Here is a 12,340-nt window from a genome sequence, read left to right as displayed (position 1 = left end):
TTCATATGTGCTGTTGCATGGTGGGAGATCGTATCATCCTCTTTGGAGGATCCAGTGATGACCTGTTTACCGTAGACTTCAGTCCTAGCCTCAAGACATTATGTAAGCTAGCAGTTATTCAGTACGGTCTGGAGCAGTTTGAACTCACACACAACATCAGGTGGGAACTGGCAGCCATGATGATTTCCAACAGCAGCTGAATAAACCAACACATAATAAAATAAATCAATAAATTATAAATAAATAAAGCATCAAGGGTTGGATTGGGGGGTCAGTCCCTGCTTGGCACTCAGCATCAAGGGTTGGATTGGGGGGTCAGTCCCTGCTTGGCACTCAGCATCAAGGGTTGGATTGGGGGGTCAGTCCCTGCTTGGCACTCAGCATCAAGGGTTGGATTGGGGGGTCAGTCCCTGCTTGGCACTCAGCATCAAGGGTTGGATTGGGGGGTCAGTCCCTGCTTGGCACTCAGCATCAAGGGTTGGATTGGGGGGTCAGTCCCTGCTTGGCACTCAGCATCAAGGGTTGGATTGGGGGGGTCAGTCCCTGCTTGGCACTCAGCATGAAGGGTTGGATTGGGGGGGTCAGTCCCTGCTTGGCACTCAGCATCAAGGGTTGGATTGGGGGGTCAGTCCCTGCTTGGCACTCAGCATCAAGGGTTGGATTGGGGGGTCAGTCCCTGCTTGGCACTCAGCATCAAGGGTTGGATTGGAGGGTCAGTCCCTGCTTGGCACTCAGCATCAAGGGTTGGATTGGGGGGTCAGTCCCTGCTTGGCACTCAGCATCAAGGGTTGGATTGGAGGGTCAGTCCCTGCTTGGCACTCAGCATCAAGGGTTGGATTGGGGGGTCAGTCCCTGCTTGGCGAAAAGTGTTTTAAGCTAATAGAAACAACAGCCTTTCTCTTCCTGGAAAGTTAATTTGCTGAAATAGAGAAGACATTGTTACATGTTTGAAATGACCAAACCTCCTACTGATGATTCCAGGACTCATTAGTAGTCAGAGATGGTTCCATCTTGTTAGGACCAGTTCTATGAGATGAGGTTGATAGTGGGTGAAGTCAAGTGCTCCTTACACCCTAGACCCTAGATCCTATACCCTTACACCCTTACAGCCTACACAGTTCCTTGGATAAATCGCTAGTTTGAAAAAAATCACACCCGTGTGAAGTGAGGGGCGCTCTTATCATCGTATCAACATATGACGTCAATGGGAATTTAACGTCTGCGTAAGATGAAAATCTACACTAATAGCGGAATATAGGAGGAGCTAGCGCCCCTCAAAAAATGTGAAGATCTAAAAATTATGAAGTTTTGAGTCCTTTAAAAAAAAAGAATATCTGTGAAATATGTTGACATTTCCTGAAATTGCTGTTTATAATGAAATGCCCCAAACAGTGTTCTGTCCATGCGGTTCAACGTGGCCATGGGGAGAACACAGGACTTGTTAGCCCATTGTTAGTCTTTTAAGCATCATGCTATACTTTAGCTATTGAAAAATAGCAGATCTACAAGCTCGTAGCGTGACACTAGATCTGCTCATCAGCTAATATGGTCATTGATCACTACTGGTGACCAATAAGTGAGATCAACAGGCATCGTCTTCCTTGATTGGTCAACCCAAACCATCGGCTTCAAGGATTGGACAAACCTTGCGTGGTGTTTGTGTCTCTGAACGAATATAAGTGAAGACGCAAAATGTTCCATGCATTTACACATCAGGACTTGACCAATAGGAAACCATTGACCAATAGGATACCATTGACCAATAGGATACCATTGACCAATAGGATACCATTGACCAATAGATACTATTGACCAATAGGATACCACTGACCAATAGGATACCATTGACAAAGAGGATACCATTGAACAAGAGGATACCATTGACCAATAGATACCATTGACCAATTGGATACCATTGACCAGTAGGATACCATTGACTAATAGGATACCATTGACCAGTAGGATACCATTGACCAATAGGACATTGACCAGTAGGATACCATTGACCAAGAGGATACCATTGACCAATAGGATACCATTGATTGACCAATAGGATCTCATTGACCAATAGGAGTTATCCACTGTGGTACTGCTGTGAGTAATGTTACGCTGGGAGGTGCGTCTGAGAGGACCAGGAACAGCCAATCAGAGAGCTGTGACAGTGAGACACTGTGTGTACTCCTTTGGAGGTCACAAGGATCACATTGATGTGCACGTCTTCAACACAGTGTCTTTGACCTGGAGGAAGTTGACCCCAGTGACCCCTGGAAGAGGAGAACGCCACGTTGAGGTTCCCTCCAAGCGCCGGGGTCACACAGCTGTTCTGATAGAATATACTGTCTACCTCTGGGGAGGATGGACTGACCACAGTTACTGTAACGTGCTTTATGCCTTTGATGTCGACGCCCACACATGGTTCAAACCACAGGTTTCTGGGACCGTTCCAGAGAGGCGGTACTACCACTCAGCCTGTGTCTTGGGGAAGGTCATGTTTATCCATGGAGGATTTACCCAGACTAGACCCACTAATGTCATCTACAAGTTGGACACCACCTCAATGGTCTGGACTTTAATCAACACCAGAGGAACTCCACCTCCTGCTTCAGACAGTCACTCTGCTACCATCATCGGGTCAAAGATGTTTGTGTTTGGGGGCTGTGGGGGTCAGACCTACAACACCACCAGAGTGTTTGACACACAGACCAACCACTGGATGAACACACCTTCTACACAGCTTCTACCAAAAGGACGGTGGGCTCATTCAGCCTTTACCTACAATGGAGAGCTGTACATATTTGGTGGCTTCATCGGTAATGATCTCAATGATCTGTGGAGATTCAATCCAGAGTACTTCTCCTGGAAGAAGGTTGAGCCCAAAGGGGAAGGCCCGCGTTCAAGGACATTTCATATGTGCTGTTGCATGCTGGGAGATTGTATCATCCTCTTTGGAGGATCCAGTGATGACCTGTATGTGTTAGACTTCAGTCCTAGCCTCAAGACATTATGCAAGCTAGCAGTTATTCAGTACGGTCTGGAGCAGTCTGAACTCACACACAACATCAGGTGGGAACTGGCAGCCATGACTGGCAAAAATGAACAACAAAAATAATCCCCAAAGTGTCAGCCATGATGATTTCCAACAGCAGCTGAATAAACCAACACATAATAAAATAAATAAATAAATTATAAATAAATAAAGCATCAAGGGTTGGATTGGGGGGTCAGTCCCTGCTTGGCACTCAGCATCAAGGGTTGGATTGGAGGGTCAGTCCCTGCTTGGCACTCAGCATCAAGGGTTGGATTGGGGGGTCAGTCCCTGCTTGGCACTCAGCATCAAGGGTTAGATTGGGGGGGTCAGTCCCTGCTTGGCACTCAGCATCATGGGTTAGATTGGAGGGTCAGTCCCTGCTTGGCACTCAGCATCAAGGGTTGGATTGGGGGGTCAGTCCCTGCTTGGCACTCAGCATCAAGGGTTGGATTGGGGGGTCAGTCCCTGCTTGGCACTCAGCATCAAGGGTTGGATTGGGGGGTCAGTCCCTGCTTGGCACTCAGCATCAAGGGTTGGATTGGGGGGTCAGTCCCTGCTTGGCACTCAGCATCAAGGGTTGGATTGGGGGGTCAGTCCCTGCTTGGCACTCAGCATCAAGGGTTGGATTGGGGGGGTCAGTCCCTGCTTGGCACTCAGCATGAAGGGTTGGATTGGGGGGGTCAGTCCCTGCTTGGCACTCAGCATCAAGGGTTGGATTGGGGGGTCAGTCCCTGCTTGGCACTCAGCATCAAGGGTTGGATTGGGGGGTCAGTCCCTGCTTGGCACTCAGCATCAAGGGTTGGATTGGAGGGTCAGTCCCTGCTTGGCACTCAGCATCAAGGGTTGGATTGGGGGGTCAGTCCCTGCTTGGCACTCAGCATCAAGGGTTGGATTGGAGGGTCAGTCCCTGCTTGGCACTCAGCATCAAGGGTTGGATTGGGGGGTCAGTCCCTGCTTGGCGAAAAGTGTTTTAAGCTAATAGAAACAACAGCCTTTCTCTTCCTGGAAAGTTAATTTGCTGAAATAGAGAAGACATTGTTACATGTTTGAAATGACCAAACCTCCTACTGATGATTCCAGGACTCATTAGTAGTCAGAGATGGTTCCATCTTGTTAGGACCAGTTCTATGAGATGAGGTTGATAGTGGGTGAAGTCAAGTGCTCCTTACACCCTAGACCCTAGATCCTATACCCTTACACCCTTACAGCCTACACAGTTCCTTGGATAAATCGCTAGTTTGAAAAAAATCACACCCGTGTGAAGTGAGGGGCGCTCTTATCATCGTATCAACATATGACGTCAATGGGAATTTAACGTCTGCGTAAGATGAAAATCTACACTAATAGCGGAATATAGGAGGAGCTAGCGCCCCTCAAAAAATGTGAAGATCTAAAAATTATGAAGTTTTGAGTCCTTTAAAAAAAAAGAATATCTGTGAAATATGTTGACATTTCCTGAAATTGCTGTTTATAATGAAATGCCCCAAACAGTGTTCTGTCCATGCGGTTCAACGTGGCCATGGGGAGAACACAGGACTTGTTAGCCCATTGTTAGTCTTTTAAGCATCATGCTATACTTTAGCTATTGAAAAATAGCAGATCTACAAGCTCGTAGCGTGACACTAGATCTGCTCATCAGCTAATATGGTCATTGATCACTACTGGTGACCAATAAGTGAGATCAACAGGCATCGTCTTCCTTGATTGGTCAACCCAAACCATCGGCTTCACGGATTGGACAAACCTTGCGTGGTGTTTGTGTCTCTGAACGAATATAAGTGAAGACGCAAAATGTTCCATGCATTTACACATCAGGACTTGACCAATAGGAAACCATTGACCAATAGGATACCATTGACCAATAGGATACCATTGACCAATAGGATACCATTGACCAATAGATACTATTGACCAATAGGATACCACTGACCAATAGGATACCATTGACAAAGAGGATACCATTGAACAAGAGGATACCATTGACCAATAGATACCATTGACCAATTGGATACCATTGACCAGTAGGATACCATTGACCAATAGGACATTGACCAGTAGGATACCATTGACCAAGAGGATACCATTGACCAATAGGATACCATTGATTGACCAATAGGATCTCATTGACCAATAGGAGTTATCCACTGTGGTACTGCTGTGAGTAATGTTACGCTGGGAGGTGCGTCTGAGAGGACCAGGAACAGCCAATCAGAGAGCTGTGACAGTGAGACACTGTGTGTACTCCTTTGGAGGTCACAAGGATCACATTGATGTGCACGTCTTCAACACAGTGTCTTTGACCTGGAGGAAGTTGACCCCAGTGACCCCTGGAAGAGGAGAACGCCACGTTGAGGTTCCCTCCAAGCGCCGGGGTCACACAGCTGTTCTGATAGAATATACTGTCTACCTCTGGGGAGGATGGACTGACCACAGTTACTGTAACGTGCTTTATGCCTTTGATGTCGACGCCCACACATGGTTCAAACCATAGGTTTCTGGGACCGTTCCAGAGAGGCGGTACTACCACTCAGCCTGTGTCTTGGGGAAGGTCATGTTTATCCATGGAGGATTTACCCAGACTAGACCCACTAATGTCATCTACAAGTTGGACACCACCTCAATGGTCTGGACTTTAATCAACACCAGAGGAACTCCACCTCCTGCTTCAGACAGTCACTCTGCTACCATCATCGGGTCAAAGATGTTTGTGTTTGGGGGCTGTGGGGGTCAGACCTACAACACCACCAGAGTGTTTGACACACAGACCAACCACTGGATGAACACACCTTCTACACAGCTTCTACCAAAAGGACGGTGGGCTCATTCAGCCTTTACCTACAATGGAGAGCTGTACATATTTGGTGGCTTCATCGGTAATGATCTCAATGATCTGTGGAGATTCAATCCAGAGTACTTCTCCTGGAAGAAGGTTGAGCCCAAAGGGGAAGGCCCGCGTTCAAGGACATTTCATATGTGCTGTTGCATGCTGGGAGATTGTATCATCCTCTTTGGAGGATCCAGTGATGACCTGTATGTGTTAGACTTCAGTCCTAGCCTCAAGACATTATGCAAGCTAGCAGTTATTCAGTACGGTCTGGAGCAGTCTGAACTCACACACAACATCAGGTGGGAACTGGCAGCCATGACTGGCAAAAATGAACAACAAAAATAATCCCCAAAGTGTCAGCCATGATGATTTCCAACAGCAGCTGAATAAACCAACACATAATAAAATAAATAAATAAATTATAAATAAATAAAGCATCAAGGGTTGGATTGGGGGGTCAGTCCCTGCTTGGCACTCAGCATCAAGGGTTGGATTGGAGGGTCAGTCCCTGCTTGGCACTCAGCATCAAGGGTTGGATTGGGGGGTCAGTCCCTGCTTGGCACTCAGCATCAAGGGTTAGATTGGGGGGGTCAGTCCCTGCTTGGCACTCAGCATCATGGGTTAGATTGGAGGGTCAGTCCCTGCTTGGCACTCAGCATCAAGGGTTGGATTGGAGGGTCAGTCCCTGCTTGGCACTCAGCATCAAGGGTTGGATTGGAGGGTCAGTCCCTGCTTGGCACTCAGCATCAATGGGTTAGATTGGAGGGTCAGTCCCTGCTTGGCACTCAGCATCAATGGGTTAGATTGGAGGGTCAGTCCCTGCTTGGCGAAAAGTGTTTTAAGCTAATAGAAACATCAGCCTTTCTCTTCTTGTAAAGTTAATATGCTGAAATAGAGAAGACATTGTTACATGTTTGAAATGACCAAACCTCCTACTGATGATTCCAGGACTCATTAGTAGTCAGAGATGGTTCCATCTGTTTAGGACCAGTTCTATGAGATGAGGTTGATAGTGGGTGAAGTCAAGTGCTCCTTACACCCTAGACCATAGACCCTAGACCCTTACACCCTACAGCCTACACAGTTCCTTGGATAAATCGCTAGTTTGAAAAAAAATCACACCTGTGTGAAGTGAGTGGCGCTCTTATCATCGTTGCTCAGACACATATGACGTCAATGGGAATTCAACGTTTGCGTAAGACGAAAATCTACACTAATAGCGGAATATAGGAGGAGCTAGCGCCCCTCAAAAAATTGAAAATAAAAACAAATGTGAAGTTTTGAGTCCTTTTAAAGAAAAGAATATCTGTGAAATATTTTGACATTTCCTGAAATTGCTGTTTATAATGAATGCCCCAAACAGTGTTCTGTCCATGCGGTTCAACGTGGCCATGGGGAGAACACAGGACCTTGTTAGCCCATTGTTAGTCTTTTAAGCATCATGTTATACTTTAGCTATTGAAAAATAGCAGATCTACAAGCTCATAGCGCGGCACTAGATCTGCTCATCAGCTAATATGGTCATTGATCACTACAGGTGACCAATAAGTGAGATCAACAGGCATCGTCTTCCTTGATTGGTCAACCCAAACCATCGGCTTCACGGATTGGACAAACCTTGCGTGGTGTTTGTGCCTCTGAACGAATATAAGTGGAGACACAACATGTTACATGCATTTACACATCAGGACTTGACCAATAGGATACCATTGACCAATAGGATACCATTGACCAATAGGATACCATTGACCAATAGATACCATTGACCAATTGATTGACCAATAGGATCTCATTGACCAATAGGAGTTATCCACTGTGGTACTGCTGTGAGTAATGTTACGCTGGGCGGTGAGTCTGAGAGGACCAGGAACAACCAATCAGAGAGCTGTGACAGTGAGACACTGTGTGTACTCCTTTGAAGGTGACAAGGATCACATTGATGTGCACGTCTTCAACACAGTGTCTTTGACATGGAGGAAGTTGACCCCTAAGCCCCCTGGAAGAGGAGAACGCCACCTTGAGGTTCCCTCCAAGCACTGGGACCACACAGCTCTGCTGATAGAATATACTGTCTACCTCTGGGGAGGATGGACTGACTCAAGTTACTGCAACGTGCTTTATGCCTTTGATGTCGACGCCCAAACATGGTTCAAACCACAGGTTTCTGGGACCGTTCCAGAGAGGCGGTACTACCACTCAGCCTGTGTGTTGGGGAAGGTCATGTTTATCCATGGAGGATTTACCCAGAATAGATGCACTAATGACATCTACAAGATGGACTCCACCACAATGGTCTGGACTTTAATCAACACCAGAGGAACTCCACCTCCTGTTTCATGGTTTCACTCTGCTACCATCATCGGGTCAAAGATGTTTGTATTTGGGGGCTATGGGAGTCAGCACTACAACACCATCAGATTGTTTGACACAGAGACCAACCATTGGATGAACACACCTTCTACACAGATTCTACCAGAAGGATGCTGAAGTCATTCAGCCTTTACCTACAATGGAGAGCTGTACATATTTGGTGGCTTCAGCGGTAATGATCTCAATGATCTGTGGAGATTCAACCCAGAAACCTTCTCCTGGAAGAAGGTTGATCCCAAAGGGAAAGGCCCGCGTTCAAGGAGAATTCATATGTGCTGTTGCATGCTGGGAGATTGTATCATCCTCTTTGGAGGATCCAGTGAGGACCTGTTTATCTTAGACTTCAGTCCTAGCCTCAAGACATTATGCAAGCTAGCAGTTATTCAGTACGGACTGGAGCAGTCTGAACTCACACACAACATCAGGTGGGAACTGGCAGCCATGACTGGCAAAAATGAACGACAAAAATAATCCCCAAAGTGTCAGCCATGATGATTTCCAACAGCAGCTGAATAAACCAACACATAATAAAATAAATCAATAAATTATAAATAAATAAAGCATCAAGGGCTGGATTGGGGGGTCAGTCCCTGCTTGGCACTCAGCATCAATGGGTTGGATTGGAGGGTCAGTCCCTGCTTGGCACTCAGCATCAAGGGTTGGATTGGGGGGTCAGTCCCTGCTTGGCACTCAGCATCAAGGGCTGGATTGGGGGGTCAGTCCCTGCTTGGCACTCAGCATCAAGGGCTGGATTGGGGGGTCAGTCCCTGCTTGGCGAAAAGTGTTTTAAGCTAATAGAAACAACAGCCTTTCTCTTCCTGGAAAGTTAATTTGCTGAAATAGAGAAGACATTGTTACATGTTTGAAATGACCAAACCTCCTACTGATGATTCCAGGACTCATTAGTAGTCAGAGATGGTTCCATCTTGTTAGGACCAGTTCTATGAGATGAGGTTGATAGTGGGTGAAGTCAAGTGCTCCTTACACCCTAGACCCTAGATCCTATACCCTTACACCCTTACAGCCTACACAGTTCCTTGGATAAATCGCTAGTTTGAAAAAAATCACACCCGTGTGAAGTGAGGGGCACTCTTATCATCGTATCAACATATGACGTCAATGGGAATTTAACGTCTGCGTAAGATGAAAATCTACACTAATAGCGGAATATAGGAGGAGCTAGCGCCCCTCAAAAAATGTGAAGATCTAAAAATTATGAAGTTTTGAGTCCTTTAAAAAAAAAGAATATCTGTGAAATATGTTGACATTTCCTGAAATTGCTGTTTATAATGAATGCCCCAAACAGTGTTCTGTCCATGCGGTTCAACGTGGCCATGGGGAGAACACAGGACCTTGTTAGCCCATTGTTAGTCTTTTAAGCATCATGTTATACTTTAGCTATTGAAAAATAGCAGATCTACAAGCTCCTAGTGCGGCACTAGATCTGCTCATCAGCTAATATGGTCATTGATCACTACTGGTGACCAATAAGTGAGATCAACAGGCATCGTCTTCCTTGATTGGTCAACCCAAACCATCGGCTTCACGGATTGGACAAACCTTGTGTGGTGTTTGTGCCTCTGAACGAATATAAGTGGAGACGCAAAATGTTCCATGCATTTACACAGCAGGACTCGACCAATAGGATACCATTGACCAATAGATACCATTGACCAATAGATACCATTGACCAATAGGATACCGTTGACCAAGAGGATACCGTCGACCAATAGGATCTCATTGACCAATAGGATTTCTCCACTGTGGTGGTGCTGTGAGTAATGTTACGCTGGGCGGTGAGTCTGAGAGGACCAGGAACAACCAATCGTAGAGCTGTGACAGTGAGACACTGTGTGTACTCCTTTGGATGTGGCATGGATCACATTGATGTGCACGTCTTCAACACAGTGTCTTTGACCTGGAGGAAGTTGACCCCAGTGACCCCTGGAAGAGGAGAACGCCACCTTGAGGTTCCCTCCAGGCGCTACGGCCACACAGCTGTGCTGATTGAATATACTGTCTACCTCTGGGGAGGATGTACTGGCCCAAGTTACTGTAACGTGCTTTATGCCTTTGATGTCGACGCCCACACATGGTTCAAACCACAGGTTTCTGGGACCATTCCAGAGGAGAGGGGAAACCACTCAGCCTGTGTGTCGGAGAAGGTTATGTTTATTCATGGAGGACGGACCCAGACTGGATCCACTAATGACATCTACAAGTTGGACTCCACCACAATGGTCTGGACTTTAATCAACACCAGAGGAACTCCACCTCCTGTTTCATACGTTCACTCTGCTACCATCATCGGGACAAAGATGTTTGTGTTTGGGGGCTGTGGGGGGAGTCAGTACCACAACACCATCAGAGTGTTTGACACAGAGACCAACCACTGGATGAACACACCTTCTACACAGCTTCTACCAAAAGGACGGTGGGCTCATTCAGCCTTTACCTACAATGGAGAGCTGTACATATTTGGTGGCTTCATCGGTAATGTTCTCAATGATCTGTGGAGATTCAATCCAGAGACCTTCTCCTGGAAGAAGGTTGAGCCCAAAGGGGAAGGCCCGTGTTCAAGGACATTTAATATGTGCTGTTGCATGGTGGGAGATCGTATCATCCTCTTTGGAGGATCCAGTGATGACCTGTATGTCTTAGACTTCAGTCCAAGCCTCAACACATTATGCAAGCTAGCAGTTATTCAGTACGGACTGGAGCAGTCTGAACTCACACACAACATCAGGTGGGAACTGGCAGCCATGACTGGCAACAATTAACAACAAAAATAATCCCCAAAGTGTCAGCCATGATGATTTCCAACAGCAGCTGAATAAACCAACACATAATAAAATAAATCAATACATTATAAATAAAAAAAGCATCAAGGGTTGGATTGGGGGGGTCAGTCCCTGCTTGGCACTCAGCATCAAGGGTTGGATTGGGGGGGTCAGTCCCTGCTTGGCACTCAGCATCAAGGGTTGGATTGGAGGGTCAGTCCCTGCTTGGCACTCAGCATCAAGGGTTGGATTGGGGGGGTCAGTCCCTGCTTGGCACTCAGCATCAAGGGTTGGATTGGGGGGTCAGTCCCTGCTTGGCACTCAGCATCAAGGGTTGGATTGGAGGGTCAGTCCCTGCTTGGCACTCAGCATCAAGGGTTGGATTGGAGGGTCAGTCCCTTCTTGGCGAAAAGTGTTTTAAGCTAATAGAAACAACAGCCTTTCTCTTCCTGGAAAGTTAATTTGCTGAAATAGAGAAGACATTGTTACATGTTTGAAATGACCAAACCTCCTACTGATGATTCCAGCACTCATTAGTAGTCAGAGATGGTTCCATCTGTTTAGGACCAGTTCTATGAGATGAGGTTGATAGTGGGTGAAGTCAAGTGCTCCTTACACCCTACACCCTAGACCCTAGATTTTTACACCCTAGACCCTAGACCCTAGATCCTTACACCCTACAGCCTACACAGTTCCTTGGATGAATCGCTAGTTTGAAGACGAAAATCTACACTAATAGCGGAATATAGGAGGAGCTAGCGCCCCTCAAAAAATGTGAAAATCAAAAAAACTTTGAAGTTTTGAGTCCTTTAAAAAAAATAGAATATCTGTGAAATATTTTGACATTTCCTGAAATTGCTGTTTATAATGAATGCCCCAAACAGTGTTCTGTCCATGCGGTTCAACGTGGCCATGGGGAGAACACAGGACCTTGTTAGCACATTGTTAGTCTTTTAAGCATCATGTTATACTTTAGCTATTGAAAAATAGCAGATCTACAAGCTCGTAGCGCGACACTAGATCTGCTCATCAGCTAATATGGTCATTGATCACTATTGGTGACCAATAAGTGAGATCAACAGGCATCGTCTTCCTTGATTGGTCAACCCAAACCATCAGCTTCACGGATTGGACAAACCTTGCGTGGTGTTTGTGCCTCTGAACGAATAAAAGTGGAGACGCAAAATGTTCCATGCATTTACACTTCAGGAATCGACTAATAGGATACCATTGACCAATAGGATACCATTGACCAATAGGATACCATTGACCAATAGGATACCATTGACCAATAGGATACCATTGACCAATAGATACCATTGACCAATAGGATAC

The 12,340-nt window shown here is 46.2% G+C and overlaps 1 protein-coding gene across 1 annotated transcript; it reads left to right on the top strand.

Annotated features, from left to right (window-relative positions):
* Positions 1–10,393: 10,393 nt before the first annotated feature.
* LOC310867066 (kelch domain-containing protein 3-like) lies at positions 10,394–11,005 on the top strand (the record flags this gene model as incomplete). The annotated part of the gene is made up of 1 exon (XM_083776860.1): positions 10,394–11,005. One exon carries the CDS (start codon positions 10,394–10,396, stop codon positions 11,003–11,005), a length of 612 nt encoding a protein of 203 aa, XP_083632986.1.
* Between the last annotated feature and the right edge of the window lie 1,335 nt (positions 11,006–12,340).

The sequence above is a fragment of the Protomyctophum parallelum genome (genome assembly GCF_964188405.1).
Source record: "Protomyctophum parallelum genome assembly, chromosome: 11".
In the NCBI taxonomy this organism is placed as follows: Eukaryota; Metazoa; Chordata; class Actinopteri; order Myctophiformes; family Myctophidae; genus Protomyctophum; species Protomyctophum parallelum.
Note: the sequence above shows the minus strand (reverse complement) of the source record. Positions and strands in the feature narration are given on the sequence as shown.